The following is a 25,339-nucleotide window of genomic DNA, read 5'->3' on the forward strand; positions in this document are numbered from 1 at the left end:
GAACAAACATTCTGTCGGGGGCCGGGCTAGTAGATTAAAGAGAAAGAAAAAGAGAGATAAAGAAATAAGAGAAAGAGGGAGGGAAAAGAAGAGAGAGGACGGGACGAAGAAAGAGAGAGAGGGAGAGAGCGTAAGAAACAAAAGAGATAAAAAGAGAAGTTGTGAGAGAGGGGGAAAAGAAAGGGAGAGGAAGAAAGAAATCCAAAGAGAAATGGAAAGACAGAAGGAGAGAAAAGAAAGCGCGAAGGGTAGGAGAGAGAAAAGGAAAAAAGAAAGTTGGAGCAAAAGAAGGTAAAAAGACACAGAGAGCGAAAGAGACAGAGACAGAGAGTGAAAGAGATAGAGACAGAGAGTGGGAGAAAAGGTGTGGAAGAGAGAGAGAGAGAGAGAGAGAGAGAGAGAGAGAGAGAGAGAGAGAGAGAGAGAGAGAGAGAGAGAGAGAGAGAGAGAGAGAGAGAGAGAGAGAGAGAGAGAGAGAGAGAGAGAGAGAGAGAGAGAGAGAGAGAGAGAGAGAGAGAGAGAGAGAAATAAATACAAGTACAGTGTCTTTGTTCGAGGCACCTGGCTTTGGCAACATCAAGTGGACATATTTCAACCTGCAGCTTGTTTTTCTCTTGCGCTTCTCTGAGTGTTGTCTCACGGGCCGGATTCAATCCTTTAGCGGGCCTGATCTGTCCCGCGGGCCGCCTGATCGACACCTGTGGTGTATCACCTATAGAACCTGTTTTGGCTGTACGTCTCTAAGAAATTCTGTATATGAAAACAAAGTGTAAACTCCTGAAAAAGCCAGCAAAGCAACCCAGAGCAATTTAATGGGTGAGCGGTTGGGATGGGCAGATCTCTGCACACATGGAGCACTCCCCCGAAAACATACGAATACTTGTTGTTTACAGTATTTTATGACATTTTTACAAAAGAACTCGGCTAGCACTTAAAAAAAAAAAACATTATCCATGACAAAAACGACATTAAAAACGAGCCGCAACGATCTTTAGTAACTGCAGGAGGGAGACCAGTTTTAAGTGGTGGATTTGTTCATATGGGTAGGACACAGGCTTTGGCTTTATTATTTCATAGATCTTATAGGAAGCGTCATACAGTGAAATGAAACCGTGCTGAAAATTTAGCTTTTGTCTGGAGAGCGGGTTTCGTGGTTTCGAAAGAAAACAAAAAAATCCCCTTTTTTTTTTTGCTTTTATGGCTCTTTGAAAAGTTTTTGTACTGTACTTGGATACTGTATATATCCAATCACTGTGCCATACAGATCATAAACTAAAAAGCAAAGTCTCAAAAGCAAGCGTCTCTAAAAAAAAATAGTAAGCAATCATAATAATAATAAAATCCACGTAATAATTAAAGATGGATGACTGCCACTTTTGACATCCAATACTGAGGCTGATACTGCAGCCTTGTTTATTTGTGGGTACTAAACCGTTACTGATTCAGTTCTTTTGTCTACCAAAAAGTTATTTATTCATTGTGGATTTAATGTGGAGCTTCATCGTGTTTAAAGGCTGATTGTTACTGAATTCAATCGAGTACCAAACGACTGTTAAAAAGATGTTTAAATTTATCATGTTTGTTTTTTCACATTTCGAACCCCGGTCAGCCTTAAACAGGGATCAGAATTTTCCGCGGATCCGCGGATTTCCGCTGTTTTTGAACCCCAAAGGCATTCCGACTTTTTCACTTTTTCTCTTGCGTAGCAAACAAATTCAAAATCCGACTGTCTCACTCTTTCCTTTATTGCTCTGGCGCACCCTGGCGGCCGTTAGAAAAATTGGCCGCATTGTTGCTCAAGCTGCAGGGACTGAACTGCGTTTGAACTTATCTTGCAGTATTTACAAAAAAATCAGTTATGTGGGCAAATTATTTTAATCTTCTAAAAATGTTACTTAAATGATAAATATAAGCATGGTTTTGGACAAGTAAATTGCCTAAAACCCAGGAGCTTGGGGGGGGGGGTGGCGGGGTGGGGGGGGGGGCTCCGCCCTGCTTTATTCCTGGACCCTGGCTATTTCAGCTGAAAATGAAAATCTCCATTCTGATCCCTGCTTAAATATCTCATCTCATCTCATCTCATCAGCCGTACTGCTTATCCTCATTAGGGTCGCGGGGGGGCTGGAGCCCATCCCAGCCATCTCCGGGCAGTGGGCAGGGGACACCCTCAACTGGTTGCCAGCCAATCGCAGGGCACACAGGGACAGACAACTCATTCGCTCATTCACACCTAGGGACAATTTGGACCGGCCAATTCACCTGAAATGCATGTTTTTGGAACGCGGGAGGAAACCGGAGTGCCCGGAGGAAACCCACGCAAGCACGGGGAGAACATACAAACTCCGCACAGGAAGTCTGGAGCTGGATTTGAACCCACGACAGGTTCCCATGACATGAACTGTGCCGCACAAGCGCTAACCACTGCGCCGCCGTGCTGCCCTCAGCCTTAAATATATTTGTTCTTTTTCAAGTGTGATATAATAAGAATAGTAACGATAATGATGATAACACCAATGATAATACTAAGCATACATTCACAGTGTAATCATGTGCAACTTTATTTTGGTGTCCTCGTAACATCGCCTAGATGGTAAGGCGCCCGCTTTGAGACTGGGAGGTCGGTGGTTCGCGCCCCGGCCGAGTCATTCCTAAGACTTAAAAAGTGGTCGGCGGCGCCCTCTGTTGGCTGCGGCTGCATCGGCTCGCTACAACGGGTCAGGTGCAATCGACATTTCGTTCTGTGTACATTGTTACACAGAATGACAATACAAGGAAATTATTATTATTATTATTATTATCGTACCAACATCAAATGGCATGAGCAACTGCACACTGCAACACCCTATGATCCCTATCGTAACTAAACATCTTTGCATACCGACTTGAATTATAACACATCCTATTCACGTTCAGTGTGAACGTAGTTCTGTCGAAAACACAAGAATAAACAAATTATAGTGTAATCTTTTTTTTCCAACTACAGCCTAGTATCAAATGACCTAAATGAGCTGGGGATTAGTAAAACACAATTTTATATTAATTTTAAAACATGTTTTTTGATAGTTTAAATTAAAAAAGTTCAATTCTGCGGCAATCATGTCTGATTAAGATTGAATCGGGAAAAAAAGCAAATTTGAGGATATATGTCCTACTTTGGAATTAGGTAAGACATTAGATAGATTAGATTTGTATTTTTATAAAATATATAGGTTTTATATATATAATATATAGATAGATAGATATACAGTAATCCCTCGGTTATCGCGGTTAATGACCAAAACCACCCGTGAAAAGTGAAAATCCGCAAAGTAGCGACGACCCTTCAAAAATGCTTTTTTTTTAAAAAATTATTATTTTATTTTATTATTATTCTTTTTTAGACCCGGGTAATGGGAACCAAAACCACCCGCGAAAAGTGAAAATCTGCGAACTAGCGAAGCCCCTTCAAAAATGCTTAAACATTTTTTTTTAATAATAATAATAATATTTTTTAGACCTGCGAAGCTCTGGAACCGCAACGTGGAACCGCGAAGTAGCAAGGTCCCACTGTATATATATAATATATATATATATATATATATATATATATATAGATAGATATATAGATAGAGGTTATATTTGGATTATAGATAAGATTAGATTTGATTTAGAGTTTTCCCCTTATCCAGTTATTTAGGCCAGTGATTTTCATCGAGTGTGCCGTGAGAGATCATCAGGTGTGCCGTGAGAAATTATCCTATGTCACTTTTTAAAATTTAAAAATTTCTAAAACATTAATGAATCATTTTCTGCAAATATTATGTCATTGTCAAGTGTCTGTGCTGTAAAAACTGGGGGTATTACAGATTGTATTGTAATTAAACGTACCTTTCGGTGTCATTTTATCACATTTTTGGTTAGTGGTGTGCTGCAAAAGTTTTCCAATGTAAAAAACATGCCCTGGCTCAAAAAAGGTTAAAAAACACTGATTTAGGCCTACATCAGACGTGATACCGATTAAGCATATCGAATCCATGTATCCCTAGTGATATTAAAAGTATCAACCTGAATGTAGCTCAATGTACTGTTACAGCAGCATTACTTTCTGCAACCATACAAAAGCATTTAAAATAATTTAGTGACAAGCAATATTTTTACAAAAACTGTCATAATAAAATCTATATAGTTACCATTATCGGTTTGTTAAACCTTTTTACTCAGAGTGTGCGAGTAAAAGGGATTAATTAGTGTAACGGAAATGACGAGTAGCATCAAAAACCAGAGCTTTTGTCATTTCCTGGTATTGTGATCCCCTCTGGCTCTAGCTTCCTGTTTTGCAAACCACATTTTTTTTAATACTGATGCATTCCCTGTTATGTCACACGCATAACAGTTGAACTCCATCATCATTGCTTCCTAGTTTTTACAATAGCAGGACCTGGGCCCAGGAAAGTCTCCTGGTACTGTTTTCCTGGTTTTCTGTAGACACGATGTACCTAGGTGGTGCAAAACAACAGAGTAAAAGCCAGACTATTCAAAGAGATGACTGGGCTCTATTTTAGCAATGGGCAACTGTTAATAGCAAATGAGGATTTGAACCAAATAACAGCAATTTAACTTAAACTTCGAGGTAAACGACCCTTTGTCCCTGTCCTCACGATCTTCTTGCCTGTTTCCTTTAGTGATTCCTCCCAAAAAGAAGAAAGATTTCAACTGCCCTCGCTCATCTGATCTCTTGAGGAATGTTGCAGCCAAAGCATCACAGCAAGACGTGTCACTTTTGACCCAAAATGGAGCTCAAAGTCTGGGTAGATGGAGTTCAAAGAGTTGTCTGTGGGGTGACTGAAGTGACCACATGCCAGGAAGTTGTGATTGCACTGGCGCAAGCGATAGGTAAGACACAAGAAAATTGGCATCCTTGCATTTCCTTCTTTTTTTTTGTTATTCCCAGAAACTTTTTTCTTTATTTACTGGTTGAACACGATACATTGCCAATGTTCAGGGATCAGAATTTTCCGCGGATCCGCGGATTTCCGCTGTTTTTGAACCCCAAAGGCATTCCGACTTTTTCACTTTTTCTCTTGCGTAGCAAACAAATTCAAAGTCCGACTGTCTCACTCTTTCCTTTATTGCTCTGGCGCACCCTGGCGGCCGTTAGAAAAATTGGCCGCATTGTTGCTCAAGCTGCAGGGACTGAACTGCATTTGAACTTATCTTGCAGTATTTACAAAAAAATCAGTTATGTGGGCAAATTTTTTTAATCTTCTAAAAATGTTACTTAAATGATAAATATAAGCACGGTTTTGGACAAGTAAATTGCCTAAAACCCAGGAGCTTGGGGGGGGCTCCGCCCTGCTTTATTCCTGGACCCTGGCTATTTCAGCTGAAAATGAAAATCTCCATTCTGATCCCTGAATGTTTGTGTAAATAACGAGGCTTTACTGTGCTCATGGTCCGTAAACTTTCTCTACAACAGTGCTTTTCAATTATTTCTTCAAAATAAGGCAAGGCAAGTTTATTTGTATAGCACAATTCATACACAAGGCAATTCCAAGTGTTTTACAGAAATGGGAAAGAGACGGGTTAAAAACACACAATTACAGTTAAAACATAGAAGAAAAGACATTGAAAATTTAAAATGTGTTTTGCAAAATCCATTAAAAGCACAGTTAAACGTAATAGAATTAATGAGTTGTATGCACCGTTGAACATAGCTGTTTTCAGCCTGGACTTAAACACTGTCGGAGTAGACGCCTGTCTGACGTCATCAGGAAGACTATTCCAGAGTTTAGCTGCATGGAACTGAAACGCAGCTTCACCCTGTTTAGTCCTGGCTCTGGGCACCAGCAGAAGGACTGTCCCTGAGGTTCCCAGGGTCCGAGATGGTTCATATGGGACCAACATGTCACAGATGTACTTTGGTGCTAAATAATAAATCTTCTCGCATCCCCTCGGGACAAAAAGCCTAATCTCCCAAAAGCCCCGCAAACCCTTAATATAATTTGTCTAGAAAATGGTTTTAAGTACACTGCTGTCCGCTACATAACACAGTATCCTTATTAGGAGAAGAAAATGATTAGAGAAGCAAGAAGTATGGACCAATGTACAACAAAGACTAGCTTTATTAACTTGGACAAAAAAGATTTAATGTTAATCTCATCTCATCTCGCTTATCCTTATCAGGGTCGCGGGGGGGCTGGAGCCCATCCCAGCCATCTCCGGGCAGTGGGCAGGGGACACCCTGAACCGGTTGCCAGCCAATTGCAGGGCACACGGGGACAGACAACTCACTCGCTCAGTCACACCTAGGGACAATTTGAACCGGCCAATTCACCTGAAATGCATGTATTTGGAATGTGGGAGGAAACCGGAGTGCCCGGAGGAAACCCACGCAAGCACGGGGAGAACATACAAACTCCGCACAGTAAGGCCTTTAGCTGGATTTGAACCCACGCAGGAGGTTCCCACGACCTCAGAACTGTGCTGCACACGCGCTTACCACTGCGCCGCCGTGCTGCCCTAATGTTAATCTAATATTCAAAAATAAAATAAAAATCATTAAACCATAAACATTTTTGACTAACCATGTCAAACTTCATCTCATTAGCTGCACCGCTTATCCTCAGTAGGGTCGCGGGGGTGCTGGAGCCCATCCCAGCAATCATCGGGCATTGGGCAGGGGACACCCTGAACTGGTTGCCAGCCAATCGCAGGGCACACCAGCTAGGGACAATTTGGACCGGCCAATCCACCTGAAATGCATGTCTTTGGAATGTGGGAGGAAACCAGAGTGCCCGGAGGAAACCCACGCAAGCACGGGGAGAACATACAAACTCCGCACAGGAAGTCCGGTAGCCGGATTTGAACCCACACAGGAGGTTCCCAAGACCTTAGAACTGTGCCGCACACGCGCTAACCACTGCGCCGCCGTGCTGCCCCCATGTCAAACAATTTATTGAAAAATGAAATAACATCTCATCTCATCAGCCGTACCGCTTATCCTCATTAGGGTCGCGGGGTGAAATAACATAAAATCAATAAATAGTTATGCATTCAAACAGATCACCAACTTGAGCTGAAAAGCACTTTAAAAACCCTGGAAATAAAAATTATATATGCTGATTTTTTTTTTTTTTTAACTAAACACGATATGAATAAATCAGCACGTTTTGCAATATAGACGCTGCCTTACTTACAAACGAGATTCTGCACGATCATTAGTAAGTGACTTCAGTGTTATATTTTGTATGGAATGTATGTATAAGGTTTATATAAGTATGTTAAAGGCTTGTATAACTAACCTGTATTGTTTTGTCCTAAAAAAATAAACATTTAATAGAATAAAATGCTCTATAAAGATAAATAAAGTTAAGTTTGACTTACTTTTGGAAGATTGGCCTCAAGAGTTAGCCGACTTCCTCCTCCGTGGTAGAAAGTAGCCGAATAAAAGCGATCCAAGCATTTTCTCAACCGCATCAAGCTGTCTTATTCCACTATCATTTCAAAAGAAACTGCTCGCCCCTTCTTTTTCACCAACCATATTGAATTGATGCTCGAGATATTAAACAATAAAAATGTCAAAGTTCTTAGCGCACTGGAGATACACTATAGTATGTTTATATACGAACTAAGAAGAGGAAGCCGAATTTCTTCTTCGGGGTGGATGCTGGGTGAGCTCTCACAGCGCCACACGCCGGTAGCGGTGAGAAGAAGTTCTACGGTACTGTCCTGTACTCAGAAAAAGGTGCACACAATAAAAAATCCAACTTACAGCAATGTCCGGTTATTTTTCGACTTCCCAGAAAGAAGGTTCATTTCTACCATTTTCAATAAGCAGGGTTGGGTAGGGTTACTTTAACTTGATTACTTTCAATTACTTTTGGATTACTCCAATACCAAATATGCTAATAAAATACAAAAGAAACTAAATATGCATAAAATGACTACATTTTGTGCAGGCTTGGGGAGTAACGGAACACATGGAACGGCAAAAATGATGTTGGCAAGCAGTTTGGATTTATTTTCATTTTGTTCCTGTCGCATATTATGTTACTTTTGCCGGAGATCAAAGAGATCAAAGCCAGGAGAGAAAGCTGACCACGTGTTGTGAGTCATCATTTTATTCATATTTAGGTTTTTATGTCTTCTATTAGCATATTTAGTATTGGAGTAATCCAAAAGTAATTGAAAGTAATCCAGTTAAAGTAACCCTACCCAACCCTGTTTGTAAGTCGAATGGTTGTATGTAGGGGAGCTTCGGTACACAGCTTTTTGAAGCAGGACTAAGCAAATTTAGCAATAAGCAACTGTTAGTAGCTAATAAGATTTGAACCAAATATCAATAACTTGATTTAAACTTTGACGTAAATGACCCTTGTGCCCATCCTCACTATAGGATGGGCAGCGAAATGATTGTTGACGATATCCTGCACCAACGATGTAGGTTTGGGGTTGGCATTAGTGAGGGCCGAATCATAACATAACATAAGTTTCACCTGAAATAGGGGAAAGATGCCGCCAATTTATATGTCATCTCCATCAGCGCTTCAGAAGAGAATGTGATTTAACCTTCCCTGCGCTACTTTGATCAATCATCTTTTTTAAGTGATCACATAATTTTGGTGGGGACAAAACAACAATTGTAAAACTTCACCTCCTTCTATGCCAAATCTCCCCCTTTCGATGTAAACAACTCCAGCGTTTTATCAGGGTGACATGCAAACTCCACACAGGAGGTTAGGAGGTAGAGCGCTCGTCTTGGGATCAAGAGATCGCAGTTCGAATCCCGGCTCCTCCGTGTTACATGTCGAAGTGTCCTTGGGTAAGACACTGAACCCCTAACGCCCCCAATAAGCAGGTTGGCGCCTTGCATGGCTGCATGACTGCTATTGGTGTGTGAGTGTGTGTGAATGGGTAAGTGTGAAGCACATTGTAAAGCGCGTTGGGAGGTCTTCATTGACTTGAAAAGCGCTATATAAATGCAGACCATTTACCATTTACCTCAGAACTGTGTCACACACGCGCTAACCACTGCGCCGCCGTGCTGCCCACCCTTGATCATAGTTTTTTTTTAATTTAGAACAAGGAATACATATTTTTACGTTTTGGCACTAAGGGACAATGCTTCTGAAAGCATATTTATTCGTTATGGCATTGAATGAGTTCAAAAGAATGTTTTTACCCGCCAGTGTAAAATAGTAGCGTATTTTCCGCACTATAAGGCGCACTGGGTTATAGGGCGCACCCCCAAAAAATAGTTTTGGTCCTATATTTTCCATACATAAGGCGCACCGGATTATAAGGCGCTACAATGGGAACGTCGACAAAACAGTCAGATAGTTCAGTCAAACTTATTACCCCCTTAACATTCCCAAAGCTTGCAAAGAAGCAAATACGTGTCTCAGACATGTACGGAAACAGTGTCTGTACAATGTCACCAATCACTCAAATGCATCGTTCCAAATATCATTTAGAAGGTTACAGTCTTGGGATTCAAGAAATGCCAAACATTTCTTAGTTTCCATTTTATTTTTTGCTGGCAACTGTGGACAGCAAAGTAAGAATTTTATTGTGAAGGGAAACGGGGTTCTTTACTGTGCATATGACAATAAACAATTTGAATTGAATTTAGTTTAAAAATCGACTCATCACAGAAACATCGAGATCGTTCTAAAACAAGATACCGGGAAAATATAAGGCCGCATAGCTCACCTAAGTTCTCTTGCAGCCATCTCGTTCAATAATGATACGTAACCATGGTCTTCTTACAACCGTGAGTGTAGTAAATCCAGGAGAGTAAAATATTTACAAATACAAAATAGTAAAAAATGTTTTCTCTATGTCGTAGTGCAACCCAACGTGTGATTCACATTCATCTTTTTCGGCCAATTGCAGGCTTTGTTTCGCCCCTTTAGCCTATGCGAGCCTGTAAATGATAAAAAGGATCCGCCCCCTTTACCTCCGAAAAACTTTAACCAATAGTGACTGATTCAAATGATGATTGACACATTGGCTAGGAAATGAAACGCCGGTATATAAATCCCAGCATACACCGCGGACGACTTCGCCTTCGGTGGAAAATCTAGTCGGCGGCTGCTTGCCTTAGTTGCAAGTCTTTGCGGCTTAATATTGATCCATATATAAGGCGCACTGTATTATAAGGCGCATGGTCAGCTTTTGAAAAAAATAAAGGCGTTTAGGTGCGCCTTATAGTGCGGAAAACACGGTACTCTGTAAATCAACCCTTTTCTTACTGCTCACCTGAAAAAAACAAATAAAACCTGCATTTATGAGTCCATCCGCCTTTTCATGAATTTCCTGCTGAGATTCAGTTTAGTCATCAGGACTTTATTGGCAATTTCTTACAACTAACAACCCCCTCCTCGTATGGCTCTGTAGGGGAACAGAATTGCTTGAGCAGACTGAATTGACGTCACTTGCCACAACTTCAGAGTTGGAGGAGGGAAAGTATGACTCATCCTTTTTTTTTTTCCTTGCCAAGCTGACAAAGCTTAGCCCCCTCCTCGCCTCTGACTTTTTCTTTCTTTTCTTTTAACAAGCAGTGCTAATTTCACCCATTGAGTCTTTGTGATAATAAAGAAACATATGTGCTCTTTTCACTGTGAACTATTTAAAGCGTTTAAAGTGGCTGCCGTACTTATTCGTGTAGAACGCACATCCCTAATTTTTTTAATAAAAAAAAGTATACGATTGTGTTTTCATTTTCTCAAATACAAATTAAATAATAATAAGAATAATACACTGTACTTCGAAGTGCCTTTCAGGACACCCAAGGTCACTGTACATATGAGTAGGGCACAACAATAAACGAAGAGTAAAACAAGCACAGTGGAACCTCGGTTCTCGACCATAATCTGTTCCAGAACCCTATTCGAAAACCGATTTGTTCGATCACCAAAATGATTTTTCCCATTAAAAATAATGTAAATCGTTTTAATCCGTTCCAACACCCTGAATGTTTACCTTGAATGTTTAACGTAAACATAAAGCTAACCCAGGCTAATCGTACGTTCGCGTTATCGTAATCTTCCGTACGAAAGATGACGCTAACTTGAACGTGTAAAAATAAAAAAATCAGGTCGTTTACAAGTCATTTAGCACCCGGGTCTCCACAAAAAGTGGTGAGCGGTTCATTGGAAAGGGGGCTCTGTTCCAACACCCTGAATGTTGGGCTCCGTTCCAACACCCCGAATGTTTACCTTGAATGTTTAACGGAAACATAAAGCTAACCCAGGCTAATCGTACGTTTGCGTTATCGTAATCTTCCGTACGAAAGATTACGCTAACATGAACGTATAAAAAAAAAAAAAAGGATAAAGAAAAGAATTATGCATAGGATTTCTACCTTTGTGGTGGTCAGCAGAAGGCGCAGGTAGACGGTGGGGAGAGGATCAGACACTCGCACACCTCCTTCATATTTTGCTATTATTTCTTTCTTAAATGCAATAGTTGTACGCACTACTTTTCTTTTTTCACCTGTAGCAACTTTGCTGCTTGCACTGACTTTCTTCGGAGACATAATTAGGGGCTAAAACACTTCGTACACCTATATTAAAAGCGAAAGCAAAACGAAGCACGTCCGCACGCAGTAACAGTTGGTCACGAAAAGAGCCATCTACACCCGTACGCCGCTCAGCATGGCACCCTAGCGTACGCACTCACGCATTACCGGCGTTCGAACTCTGATTTTTTTGACCGAACAGCGAAGCAAGAATTTCTCAAAATTCTCAGACTCCGATTTGTTCGAACTGAGAGGCGTTCGAAAACCGAGGTTCCACTGTAATAAATAACCAATAAAACACATTAGAGTTAAAAGGGGCGGTGTGTGAGGCAGATGGTCAAGAAAAGGCAAGAGGTGAGTTTTGAGTCCAGATTCGAAGATGGACAGGGACAGGCGGCAATGAGTTCCAGAGCTCGGGGGCAGAGCGGCTGAAAGCTCTGCTCCCCATGGAGCTGAGGCAGGCAGGGGGTATAGTGAGATGGAGGCAGGAAGATGATTTGAGGGTGCGGGATGGCGTGGCAGTGTGAAGGAGGCCGGAGAGGTAGGGAGGTTATGAATGGCCTTGTAGGTGTCGAGCAGGATTTTGTAGTTGATTCTATGGTAGATTGGGAGCCAGTGGAGTTGCTAAAGGACAGGAGTGATGTGATGGCGAGAGGGGGTTTGGGTGATGATTCCTGCAGCAAATGAATGAACATAAACACCACGGAAGGGTCAAAATGGCAAAAATTGGCTGGCACCGGGACTTCCCATTTGAGGTGAAACGTCTGGCACTGAATAGGTTAAGTTGGGAGCCTCAAATTATCACTTCGGGGCCAAGTTTGAGACGCCTGCCAGAGATTGTCCACCCACCTGGGTCTCACAAAATTGAATAGAAAACACTGATATGTATTGCCTTGTCTTATGTCATCCATGTCACTGGTTGTCTCTTAGTTGGTATTCTGCGCTCTCACCGCCGTGACCCGGGTTCGATTGCTGTTGCATCCAATGTTTAGCTATTGTGGTCAGGGATATTTTTACACTGATCAATCATGGCACAAATATGGTAATATACTGGTGTGTTCACCTATCATGTATAACACGCGCTAAGATCCGTTGCTTTCCCCGCAGTCGCCATACTATTCACTCAAATACTTGGCTCCGCCTGAATAAAATCAGAAACTTAGTAGGAATTAAAAAAAATTAGACTAATTTAGAGTTTTACACACAAATGTGACACAATTTTTTTCAATGTTTTCCCCCTATGTAAATATTTTGAACCCAATTCTCAACTGCACTTTCACATCTCTGTTATATTACCTGGCCAAATTGGCCTTGGGGCACCTCCTATATATGTCAGATGCATTGTTCCGTCTAAGCTGCACGCGCAATACCCAGAGCTTTTCCGCGCACAAGAAAATCTAGCCAGCTCACAAAAATCAGGGCTCGAAATTGCTAATTAAGAAGCGAATTAAGTTAAAGTTACAGTGCATAAAGGTAAAAATACAAGGGTTCCCCTGACGTTGTGTTGAAATTAAGGTCGAAGTAGAACAAAGTTGAGTAAAGTCAGTAGTTTTTCGAGAACCGGCTTCTTCGACTCGGCTCACTAAAAGGAAGCGGCTCTTTCGGGTCCTAAACGGCTCTTCAGGTTGTTTTTGCTTCTTTCATCCCTATATGACCAAATATTATGTACAATTATGCACAAAATGACTTAAAGGAAGGGGAATAGAACAAAAAAGAAAAAAATACCAAAATGAAAAAGTAGTGAAAGGCTGAAAAAAATAAACAAAAGGAAGATAAAAAATTCAGAAAAAAAGCCAGAAAAAAGAAAAGAAAGAAGCAAAGGAAAAAAAGTAAATAGAAAACAAAAAGAAAAAAGTAACAGCTAGGAAAAAATAAACACAATGAGATTTTTAAAGGAATTAATAAAAAATACAAAAAAAAACCAGGGAAAATGAAGAAAAAGTTAATGTTACATTCAAATAATTTCCAATTATACCAAGTCAATCTTGTTGCCAACATTGTACTTCCACTAAAAATGTGAAAGCGCACTGCATTATAAGGCGCATGGTCAGCTTTTGAAAAAAATAAAGGCTTTTAGGTGCGCCTTATAGTGCGGAAAATACGATATATAAATATCTATGATTTTCCTTGCAGGTCGGACCGGGAGATACACCCTAGTGGAAAAATGGCGGGACACAGAGCGCCATCTAGCCCCTCATGAGAGCCCGGTGGCCTCTCTGAACACATGGGGACAATACGCTGGCGACGTGCAACTGATTTTGCTTCGCACCGGCCCGTCCTTGACTGAACGTCCGCCTTCGGAAGGTCCTACTCTCCGGGGGCCCGAACGAGGCTTTTACAGACAGAGCCTTCCCCCCCTCGCAAAGCTTCACCATCCCAACGATCGTTCCCTCTGCCGCAAAGAGCCTCGGCGCAAGTCCCTCACCTTTACTGGAGCGCCTCGAGGCTTAAGGGAGATACTAAGCGGAGACCGGGCGAATCAACCTGAAGTAAACAGGAGACTTCATCTAGGAGGTGCCCGGCAACATCGAGGCCAAGCCACTGGGTTTGCTTCCCAAGAACTGTGGGCTTGTCGTACTGAGGATTTGGTCCGGCTGGTGGGCATTCAGAGAGAAACGCTACGTGTGCTGGAGAAGAAATTGGAAGTGTATGAAGCCGAGCTCAAAGCCTGGGCCGGGGCGAGAGCGGGACAAAGTCCAGATTGCAGCGGGGACTCGGGAAGGGGTCTCACCGAAGAGATTTTAAAATTGGAGAAACATTTGAGGAAGACTGAGGTTGAGATGGAGGAGGAGGAGTTTTGGACCACTGAGCTACAGATCGAACTTGAAAGTGAGAGGCAGTTGGAGGAGAGGCTTGAAGAGCTACGCGCTTGTCTGCAGGGCTGTGAAAAGGAGATTGAAATGAAACTGGCCATTGTGCAGGTGGGTTTTCTGGTTGGGGACTACAAATGAAACTACACTTGGGTATTTTTTTTTATTTTGGGATTTAAATTGATTATTTAAAGGGGCAGTGTCAAAGTAGGGGTCCCCAAACCTTTTCCTGTGAGGTGTTAGGGAAAAAACTATACAGTGGAACCTCGGTTCTCGACCATAATCCGTTCCAGAACCCTGTTCGAAAACCGATTTGTTCGATCACCGAAATCATTTTTCCCATTAAAAATAATGTAAATGGTTTTAATCCGTTCCAACACCCTGAATGTTTACCTTGAATTTTTAACGTAAACATAAAGCTAACCCAGGCTAATCAGACATCCGCGTTATCGTAATCTTCCGTACAAAAGATTACGCTAACATGAACGTGTAAAAATGTAAAAAAAAGGATAAAGAAAAGAATTATGAATAGGATTTCTTACCTTTGTGGTGGTCAGCAGAAGGCGCAGGCAAGATCAGACACTCGCACACCTCCTTCACATTTTGCTATTATTTCTTTCTTAAATGCAATAGTTGTACGCACTACTTTTCTTTTTCACCTGTAGCAACTTTGCCGCTTGCACTGACTTTCTTCGGAGGCATAATTAGGGGCTAAAACACTTCGTACACCTATATTAAAAGCGAAAGCAAAACGAAGCACGTCCGCACGCGATAACAGTTGGTCACGAAAAGAGTGATCTACACCCGTACGCCGCTTAGCATCGCACCCTAGCGTACGCACTCACGCATTACCGGCGTTCGTACTCCGATTTTTTGACTGAACAGCGAAGCAAGAATTTCTCGAAATTTTTGGTCGGACTCCGATTTGTTCGAACTGAGAGGCGTTCGAAAACCGAGATCCACTGTATTACAAATGTAGCGTTTATCAAATTAGTTATCTGACTCCATTAACCAAACACAAATTTTATTCTCCTAACAATGCATGCTCGTTTCTTAATTTAGGGAAAAATATTGACAAGAGACAGGCTTTTCCACACTGGGGCAGATTTATTTTCTTAAAGTATATAACTAAGTGAATTCCATCAAATTTAGCCGAATTATTGTCGATTTATTCTAATTAGTCTTCGTCGAGCCTCTCCGATCTTCTCTCCCATATCTGCTCCCGTTCTCTTCATCCGTCTTCCGTCTTTTTCACACGTCGGGGCGTCGGCCACCCACTTGGGCATGCTGACTCCTCCCATGCGGCGGGTCAGGTGCCAGCTTCACCTCCTCCTCGCCGAAAGGCGCCGCCATGTCTAAGAAACTCACAACAAGAAAGCTTATTAGAACACTTGTCTCCGTTTCCCCCGTCAGCCCTTGTCCCCGTTTTTCTGTAAACATCATTCTTGTCTAGGCCACACTGACCCCAAGCCTTCCCTGAGAAAAATCCCCACTGCATTCAACAAATTTGTATTACATTAAATCCCTTATAGCCAATTAAATAAAATAAAAAATCCTTCAGAGGGCCACATAACTTCTCCTTTCGCTGATGAGGTATTTGAGCTTTGCCCATGACTTTTTTGTCTTTTGTGCCACTCTCCAGGGCATGGAAACTGGCTTGGAAGATATCCGCCGACAAAAAGAGCGCCAGGAGACAGAGTGGCTCAACGAGGCCGAGGCTAGAGCGCAGTTGCTGCGAGTCAAAGGAGAGCTGAAAGCACAAGAGAAACAAGCTATCCAGATGGAGAGCAGCTGCAGAGCTGTGGACAAGTCACTGGGACAAAGCAGCAAAAAACTACAAGTGAGACGCATCTCATTGTCCTCTTGAGACCATTTTTGGTTCGTTTATGAAATATTCAAGTCACAGGTTTCTTCATTTCTTCATACTGAGGTTTTTGAGTTTTTCCTTGCCTGCATGTTGGTTTAAGATCAGGGTATGGTTTAGTTGTAACCTCTGAGACATCTAGTGATTTAGGGCGTCACAATTAAATGTGACTTGACAACCAGTGTTCTTTCCTACCAAACGAGACCTCCTACCAATGCTCGAGGCTCATGGGGATTTCCTGGGAAATGTGCGGGTTTTTATCCTACCTATGTGCTTTGACAGTGGTGATACATTCAGTGAAAAGCGGTGAGTACTTACAGCTTTTGTTTTTATCTAGTTTTATTTACTCACTGCTTCGAAATACGTTTCAGCAGATACAGCTGTCGGATCAGCCTACGTTAGGATGTCTCAAAAGGGTAGGAAATTTTGGCACTGTTCACTCACCTACTTGGTGGCAAGTTAAGCATTCAAGCAACACAAAAAGCATGTTATTTGCATGGTATTGACATGTGTGTGTGGGCTCGCACATTTTTGTTAAGGTGGGGTGCGCTGTTTGAAGTGTCTTTAAAAAGGTGGCAGTAGAATATTTTCTGTATTACGTATGTGTTAATAATTTCCAACTGAGTTCAAAGAGCCCCCTTTTTTCCACCTCACCTATCTGCTTTTATTTTACTTTTAGCAAAGCTGTTCAGGGCAGATTACGTTAGGTAGCGGGAATGGAGGGGCAGAGTTGGAGTGTAGAATAAACAGGGATGTGATTTTTCTGACTATAGTCGGAATTCCGACTTTTTCACTTTCACTTTTTCCATACTTTACATATTTTAAGTTTAAGATAGTATGTATACTTCACTTATTGATTCTTAAAGCGTACTTTTATTTTCAAATTGGGCGGCAGTAGCTCAGGAGGTAGAGCGCTCGTCTTGGGATCAAGGGATCCCAGTTCGAATCCCGGCTCGTCCGTGTTACATGTCGAAGTGTCCTTGAGTAAGACACTGAACCCCTATTACCCCCAATAAGCAGGTTAGCGCCTTAAATGGCTGCAAGGCCGCTATTGGGAAATGTGGAGCACATTGTAAAGCGCTTTGGGAAGTCATTGACTTGAAAAGCGCTATATCATCATTTCATTTCATCTCAAATCACCTGAGTCGGGGCAACATTTCCTATATTTACAATGTCGGGGTGACACGGAATTCAGTATACTGAAATTTGATTGGGCTCAAATGTGTCCATCTCTCTCTAATACAATGAGATTTCAGTTCTTTGCCCTTAATGCTGCTAGCCAATGTCTGCCTTCGACTATATTACGTCTCGCTAAACGTACTAGCTTGTTAGCATTAATAGTCGCTAAGACCTCGTCGAGAATGGAAGAAGTCTGCCATCCAACAATTCAGAAAAGACCTTGCAGTGTTTACAAAAAGATTCAGGTACGTGGTCAAATTATTTTGTTATTTAAATCTAAAGATGTTACTTAAATGATTAATTCAAGCATGGTTTTGGACAAGTAAATTGCTTAAAACCCAGGAGCTTCGGGGGGAAAAGGCCTGGTTCAAGTACAGCTCAAACGCTAACCCAAATCCAAAAAAGATGAAAAAAACGTTTATTTGAGCGTGTCTAAGAAATGCACGCACATCATTAACAAGGCTGCAATGATGATAGAAAGCCAGGAGATGGCGGCAGCAAGCAAAAAAGATTCCAATTCTGTACAGCTCCTTTAATATCCCTATTTTTCCAGGTTCTATTTTAGTTTTTGAGTTGAACACAGACTTTTATCATCTTTAAAATGGTGCTAGTTTGGCAAAAAAGAAACAAACACATAGCTCAGCCTCACAAAAGTCCTCTGTGGTGAATGCTAACAAACATACCGAAGATTGGCATCAATACCTGCTGTTATAAAATGGCTGCTCTTTGCGCATGTCAAGTCATATTTATTTATATAGCCCTTAATCATAAGAAGTCTCAAAGGGATGCACAGAACAGATTATTACAGACTATTATTACACCATATCCGTGCATATTGCACATAAACCACTTTGGGAAGTCTTCAGTGACTTGAAAAGAGCTATATAAAATCCAGACCATTTACCATTTTACCATTTACTTTGGGTACATCCTGGATTAAGATTTTAGGTGAATTTTACAGAATTATGAAGTGGTGAAATTTTAGTAAACCGCGCCCTCTTCTGGGGAGTTTTGTTATGGTTTGCTGTCTCTATATCCTTACACAATCGCACTACGTCACATCGCAATCTCGATTAGATTTCGGTTAATCTTGCAGCCCTAGTAGCATACCTGCAGTACAAAGTACGTTTATTATGCATTTTAAGACGTGTGCGACGTACAATAAAATCTGTACGGTAAAACGCAACTTTGTCAATTATGGGTACCATGCGGTATACACAGACTATCAGAAACGGCAGATTAATCAAGTCAAATGAGTTCGCCGCGGAAGCCTCTCTCGGTATCTTTTTTTTTTTGGTTGCAAACGAAGCGAGCGGTTTAATGCTACTGTGCGCATGCGTCTGCCGCCCGGGGATTTCCCATCATGCATCATTCCGTGGTAGTTGTGTAGTGAAAGGAAGTCCGTCTCTTTTTAGGAACCGGCTTTTTCGGCTCAACTCATGAAAGAGAGCCGGCTCTCAAACGGCTCACTTGCTTTGAATTAGAATTAGATAATAGAATTAGAATTTACTTTTATTGTCATTCTTTGTAACCATGCACACAGAACGAAATGTCGATACACCTGACCCGTACAGTTAAACTGTAGCGAGCCGATGATGCATTATATTACGAATTATTATGTTGTACAAAGAGGTTAATAAAAAAGGAAGTATAAAAGGAGAAAATGAAAAAAGACAGGTTTATAACATGTTAAACTACATAAATAAACTTTTTTTTTTCCGTTTATCTTTCAGGGCTTTGTTTTTTCCATTCTCCATTGTTCGTCTCTGGTACTGTGAATAAAATAGTTTGATAATGAGATAAAATCGAATGCCTTTTCTTTTGTTATCTATATCACTGGTGGTTTAGAAGTCTGGATTTAGCGCCCTCGCTGCTGTGACCTGGGTTCGAATCCCGTAGCATCCAATTCTTTGTGATTGTGGTCATTAATGTTTTTCCACTGATCAACCATTGCACAAATACTGTAATAGGACCTTGTGTATTACACACACCCAAACTTTGAGTTCTTTTCTTAGGTAAAAGAAAAAAGTGTTACACGCAAATACGTTTCTTATTTGCTGGATTAAGTTGTGATGCACAATGATCTCCATTCTATGAGAGTGCTACGAGAACAGTTTAAAGCCCGACAATCATTTTGCAAGGCACTGTATGTAAAGACAAACATTGAAAAAACATGCTTTCAGAGCCTCTAGCCATTTTAGCTGGTACATTTCTCTTCCAGTAAGACTGGACCCCATGTGAATAAACAGTGGCGGTATTTCAAAGTCCTCACGTGAAAGTGTCCCATCAGGCTTTCCCGTTTAGCGCATCAGTATGCTTCGGTCTAGAGAAAATGAATTAACACAGCTCCCGGGGTTGTATTATTCTACTGTCGATGGTTATCCATTATGCTACCATATGTTTGCTCGAGTTTTGGGGATAGAGTCTCCCCTGTTGAATGGTTTGATGTGTGAAACTTGGAGACAGAAAATATCAATTCACTGCCATATCCCAAAATGCTGCTTTGTGATTTTCTGCCAGAAGCACACACAAACAGGCTCATGCAGCCTGTTTTTTACATTTCTCCAGTGTACAAAATTCTATCTATCCATCTATCTATCTACCCTGGTCATATCCCTCGAGAGGGGTGATTGACAGCAAGATAAACGCATACAAAAACAAAGAAAATAAAAAGGGAAAAAGGAACAAAAAACACAAAAAATTTTTGGACCACGGCCAACTCGAATGGCCAAACACCCAAACAAGTTAAGCACCTCAACATCCAAGTTGGTCCTGCTTTCGTCCCTCCAGATGAAACGGGACACAAGAAAGCGGCCATGTCACACGAATCAGGGTGACACAACACTCTTTTGTTCAACAGCAGGGCCCGACAGCTTTCACTGGTTTACCCCTGCCGCATCATACGGGTGCCCTGCTCATCCCTTAAAACACGTCTAAACATCCCACTATCCTTTTACAACACCTCTCCACTCATTCCCATCACCAAGATTTCTAACGTCCACTACATTTAGACCTCTTTCCTGCAGTGCACTCATAACACCATCCATCCACGTCAATGATGGCCTTCCTCTTGGTCTCATTCCATTGACTTCTGCTCTGTAGATTCTCTTCAAAATTCGCTCCTCATCCATCATCTCCATGTGTCCAAACCAACAGAGTACCCTCTTATCCACAGGCTTTCTCAGTTCCACTACTACTCCAGTTCTGTCTCTCACAATTTCATTTCTCAATCTATCCAATCTTGTCACTCCTACCATACTCCTCAAACACTTCATCTCAAAAACATTTAATTTCCTTCTCGAATCTGCATTCAGGCTCCAAGTCTCTGCACCATACAACACAGTCGGCACAATCACACTCTCACACAGTCCTCTCTTAACATCCATCCTCGTACTCTTGTTGCTCATCACTCTCCTCAGAGCTCCCAAAACCTTGCTTCCTTGATTCACTCTGTGCAATACCTCGCACTCCATTCCACCGACTACAGCCACATCACAACCCAAGTACCTAAAGCTTTCAACGTCTTCCAGAACCTGTCCATGCAACCTTATTTCTAACACCATGCCCACTCCATCACATGAACACATCACGTCCTTGTGAGTGTACACACTTAAGAATAGATTATAATTTTAATAAGCAAAACAATATTTTCCATCTTTTTATCCTCATAATAAAATACTGCTTTCTTGAAGGACATGCAGCTTGAACTGGAGCAGCTAACCAAGGAACTGAGGCAAGTGAACCTGCAGCAGTTCATCAAGCAAACCGGCACCAAGGTCACAGTGCTGCCGGCTGAACCTGCAGAGGACGAAAGTACCAACAATCCATCCGTTCTAGGTAATTCCTTCACTCATTTCATTGACTTTGAGGACAAACGAATGAGATGTCACCTAAAACTAAGTGTTTACGAATTAAAACTGCTGAATTATAGATGGTTAGTTATGTAATGTTAGCATGGAATCATTAGCCAAGTCTGGCTAACAAGACGTGAAAGCAAAAGGATACATGAAGCTTTAAGAAAATTGTATTTTAGGTAAGAGTGGATCAATTGTGTTCTCAATCTCCTCCCCCCTCATGTCTTAAATGAGAAATATGCAGCCACGTCGAGCACAAATACCTCCTGCACGAAAGCCAACTTTGTGACAACATCCCTTTTATCTGTTTTTTTCCTTTGGCAGAAACCAAAAACGCTGTTTTGTTGATTTTGGTGCATCCCTAATGAAGATAGAATAGAATAGAATATACCTTTATTGTCATTGTTACAAAATGGGTTGAACGTATTGTGACAACGAAATTGGGCGTGGCACTCCAGTTTCACATTTAACAGTGAGGATAATAGAAAACAAAGAAGATAAAGGAACAAAGAAGATTAGGTTATAATTTACACAATATTTACACAAGAAATGTGGGCATGTAGGATGTTACATAAAGTTTTGGGATCGTATTAGTGCAAAAATAGTCAACATTGTGCAAAATAGTCAACATTGTGCAAAGTGAGCATAGGCATGAATACAATTTTACATCTGTATGAGGTAGTGTGTTTGCAAGAGTTTTAGTTTGTTGTGCGGTGTGTGTTAAGGGTGGTAATGGCTCTGGGGAAGAAACTGTCTCTGAGTCTGTTTGTTTTTGTCCTTGATGATGTTTTCTGCTCTGCTGAGGTAGCGAGAGCAGGAAATGTCCTCCAGACTGGGTAGAGAGCAACCAACGATTCTCTGGGCTATGTTGCTGACCCTCTGAGGTGTATTTCTGTCTGCTGCCGTGCACCCAGCATGCCACACCGTAATGCAATATGTTATAATGCTCTCCACTGTGGCTTTGTAAAAGGACACCAGCAGCTGCTGTTTCAGATGATTTTTCCTGAGCACTCTCAGGAAATGAAGTCGCGGCTGGGCCTTCCCTACCACCGCTCTGGTGTTTGCAGAGCAGGAAAGGTCATCGGAAATGTGCACACCCAGGAATTTAAAAGAGTGGACTCTCTTTACACAGTCTCATTTTATAATGAGTGGTGCTGGGTTCCTGCCTTTCCTCCTGAAGTCCAGTATGAGTTATTTTGTTTTTGTGGTGTGGTTTTTCGAACACCACGTTGTCAGTGACTCCACCTCATTCCTGTACGCCGCCTCGTCCCCCTCAGAGATGAGGCCGACCAAGGTGGTATCGTCGGCGTACTCAACAATTGTATTTGTGAGGTGGGTCGGGGAGCAGTCGGAGGTGTAGAGGGTGAAAAGCAAGGGGGCTCGGTACACATCCTTGGGGGGAGCCAGTGCTCAGTGTTAGGGTGGGAGAGACGGGGTTGCAGAGTTTCACGGACTGTGGGCGGTTTGAAAGGAAGTCCATTATCCAGTGGCAGATGGAGGAAGAGAGTCCTAGCTGAGAGAGTTTCTTCACCAGGATCTCCAAGATAATGGTGTTGAAGGCTGAGCTGTAGTCCAGAAAAAGCATTCTGACCTAGCTCCCCTGGTGGTCCAGGTGACTCTACGCGGTGTGAAGTGCTGTGTTTATGGCGTCGTCAGTGGAGCGGTTTGCCCTGTAGGCAAACTGGTGGGTGTCCAGTGTGGGTGGCAGGGAGATAGACAATGAATGAATAAATGGTTTTGTATTGAAGTGAGAGGAAAGTGGACTGTGCTCTTTTTTTGTTGAGCTCAATCCCTTGTCCTTCTTTCGTTTTCAGATGTGGTGCCACTGACGGGATCCCTGAAGCGTCCGATGTCCCTGCAACCGCTGTCCAGTCATCTCCGGGTCTTAAAGAGTCCCCTCAGCGCCGGCCTGAACCCAGAAGGCATCTATGTTTGAAGTTCCTACACCACAACGGCTCGGTTCTCAGAGCCGTTGCAATATTTTTGAACAGGGTTCCTCAAGAACAAAAATTTCACAGTTGTGACGTTTTCTAGAGGAACAATGCTTGATTTTTATACAAAGGGTTTGTTGGCACTTAAAACCTTTTTCCAAACATACATACATTACTTTGCCATGTGACGTTCAATAACTCAAGTAGCGTCTGAATGCTTTCTAATGGCTGGTACTATATTTCCAAACGATGGCCTTTTTACGATGAATGTAAATCTATTATCTTTATCCATTTTCCTGTTATGCAATTAACACATTTACTGAAGCCTAACAGATTGAAATGAAGTACAGTGGAACCTCGGTTTTCGAACGGCTCTCAGTTCGAACAAATGGGAGTCCGACCAGAAATTTTGAGAAATTCTTGCTTTGCTGTTCGGTCAAAAAATCGGAGTTCGAATGCCGGTAATGCGTGAGTGCGTACGCTAGGGTGCGATACTGAGCGGCGTACGGTTGTAGATCGCTCTTTGCGTGACCAACTGTTATCGCGTGCGGACGTGCTTCGTTTTGCTTTCGCTTATAATATACTTGTACGAAGTGTTTTAGCCCCTAATTATGCCTCCAAAGAAAGTCAGTGCAAGCAGCAAAGTTGCTACAGGTGAAAAAAGAAAAGTAGTGCGTACAACTATTGCATTTCAGAAAAAAATAATAGCAAAATATGAAAGAGGTGTGCGAGTGTCTGATCTTGCCTGCGCCTTCTGCTGACCACCACAAAGGTAAGAAATCCTATTCATAATTCTTTTCTTTATCCTTTTTTTTATTTTTACACGTTCGTTAGCGTAATCTTTCGTACGGAAGATTACGATAACGCGAACGTACGATTAGTCTGGGTTAGCTTCATGTTTACGTTAAACATTCAAGGTAAACATTCGGGGTGTTGGAACGGAGCCCAACATTCGGTGTGTTGGAACAGAGCCCCCTTTCCAATGAACCGCTCACCACTTGTTGTGGAGACCCGGGTGCTAAATGACTTGTAAACGACCTGATTTTTTTATTTTTACACGTTCATGTTAGCGTAGGGCAGCACGGCGGCGCAGTGGTTAGCCCTTGTGCGGCACAGTTCATGTCATGGGAACCTGTCGTGGGTTCAAATCCAGCTCCAGACTTCCTGTGCGGAGTTTGTATGTTCTCCCCTTGCTTGCGTGGGTTTCCTCCGGGCACTCCGGTTTCCTCCCACGTTCCAAAAACATGCATTTCAGGTGAATTGGCCGGTCCAAATTGTCCATAGGTGTGAATGATCGAATGAGTTGTCTGTCCCTGTGTGCCCTGCGATTGGCTGGCAACCAGTTCAGGGTGTCCCCTGCCCACTGCCCGGAGATGGCTGGGATGGGCTCCAGCCCCCCCTCGACCCTAATGAGGATAAGCGGTACGGCTAATGAGATGAGATGAGATGTTAGCGTAATCTTTCGTACGGAAGATTACAATAACGCGAACGTGCGATTAGCCTGGGTTAGCTTTAGTTAAACATTCAAGGTAAACATTCTGGGTGTTGGAACGGATTAAAACGATTTACATTATTTTTAATGGGAAAAATGATTTCGGTGATCGAACAAATCGGTTTTCGAACAGGGTTCAGGAACCGATTATGGTCGAGAACCGAGGTTCCACTGTATATTAAAAATGCATCTTTATAAATAGGTTTCATTCTATAAATTTGTAAAAATAAAACAAAAAAAAACTTTTTCATAAGTCATCGGGAGCGTTCCCTCGATGGCTGAAGAGGAGCCTTCGTATGTGCAGGAATGTGAGCGTCGCGATAGCATGTCAATTCTCTTAGATGTTTTCTTATTTTAATGTTTGTTTTTTGCTTTGTGGCCAAAGATCAAAGTTCCGAGTGCATGATCACGATGCTCTTCTAGCCATATACGTACAGTACGCGCAAAACACCAACAGTATAAGTGAGGACTTGTGGCAATGTTCCCTGTAATTTTCCACGGGTCTGAGCGTTCACACAAAGTCGGTGAGCAGCGCTTGAAACAACAGTGAGCAACAGCAATCCCAAGTGTGGCAACTAAGTCATTATCAAACATGTCCAAAACTCGACATCAAGTTACATTTTAAGTTTCCGGCAATGCAAAATTATTTTTCTCTTTTGAATGAATTGACTAATGTACGATTGCAAAGGTCCTACAAATGTCCTTTGTT

The 25,339-nt window shown here is 42.0% G+C and overlaps 1 protein-coding gene across 1 annotated transcript in view; it reads left to right on the plus strand.

Annotated features, from left to right (window-relative positions):
- rassf8a (Ras association domain family member 8a) overlaps positions 1 to 24,409 on the plus strand; it is a 49,221-nt gene extending 24,812 nt beyond the window's left edge. Inside the window, exons 2-6 of the mRNA XM_088339624.1 lie at positions 4,662 to 4,872; positions 13,634 to 14,421; positions 15,953 to 16,150; positions 21,046 to 21,190; positions 23,022 to 24,409. Of these exons, the coding sequence (XP_088195750.1) occupies positions 4,770 to 4,872; positions 13,634 to 14,421; positions 15,953 to 16,150; positions 21,046 to 21,190; positions 23,022 to 23,143 (1,356 nt within the window). The 5' untranslated portion in view covers positions 4,662 to 4,769 and the 3' untranslated portion in view covers positions 23,144 to 24,409. The remainder of the gene's footprint in view (positions 1 to 4,661; positions 4,873 to 13,633; positions 14,422 to 15,952; positions 16,151 to 21,045; positions 21,191 to 23,021) is intronic.
- The last annotated feature ends 930 nt before the right edge of the window (positions 24,410 to 25,339 follow it).

The sequence above is a fragment of the Urocampus carinirostris genome, chromosome 7, assembly GCF_059441175.1.
Source record: "Urocampus carinirostris isolate Australia breed hairy pipefish chromosome 7, RoL_Ucar_1.0, whole genome shotgun sequence".
In the NCBI taxonomy this organism is placed as follows: Eukaryota; Metazoa; Chordata; class Actinopteri; order Syngnathiformes; family Syngnathidae; genus Urocampus; species Urocampus carinirostris.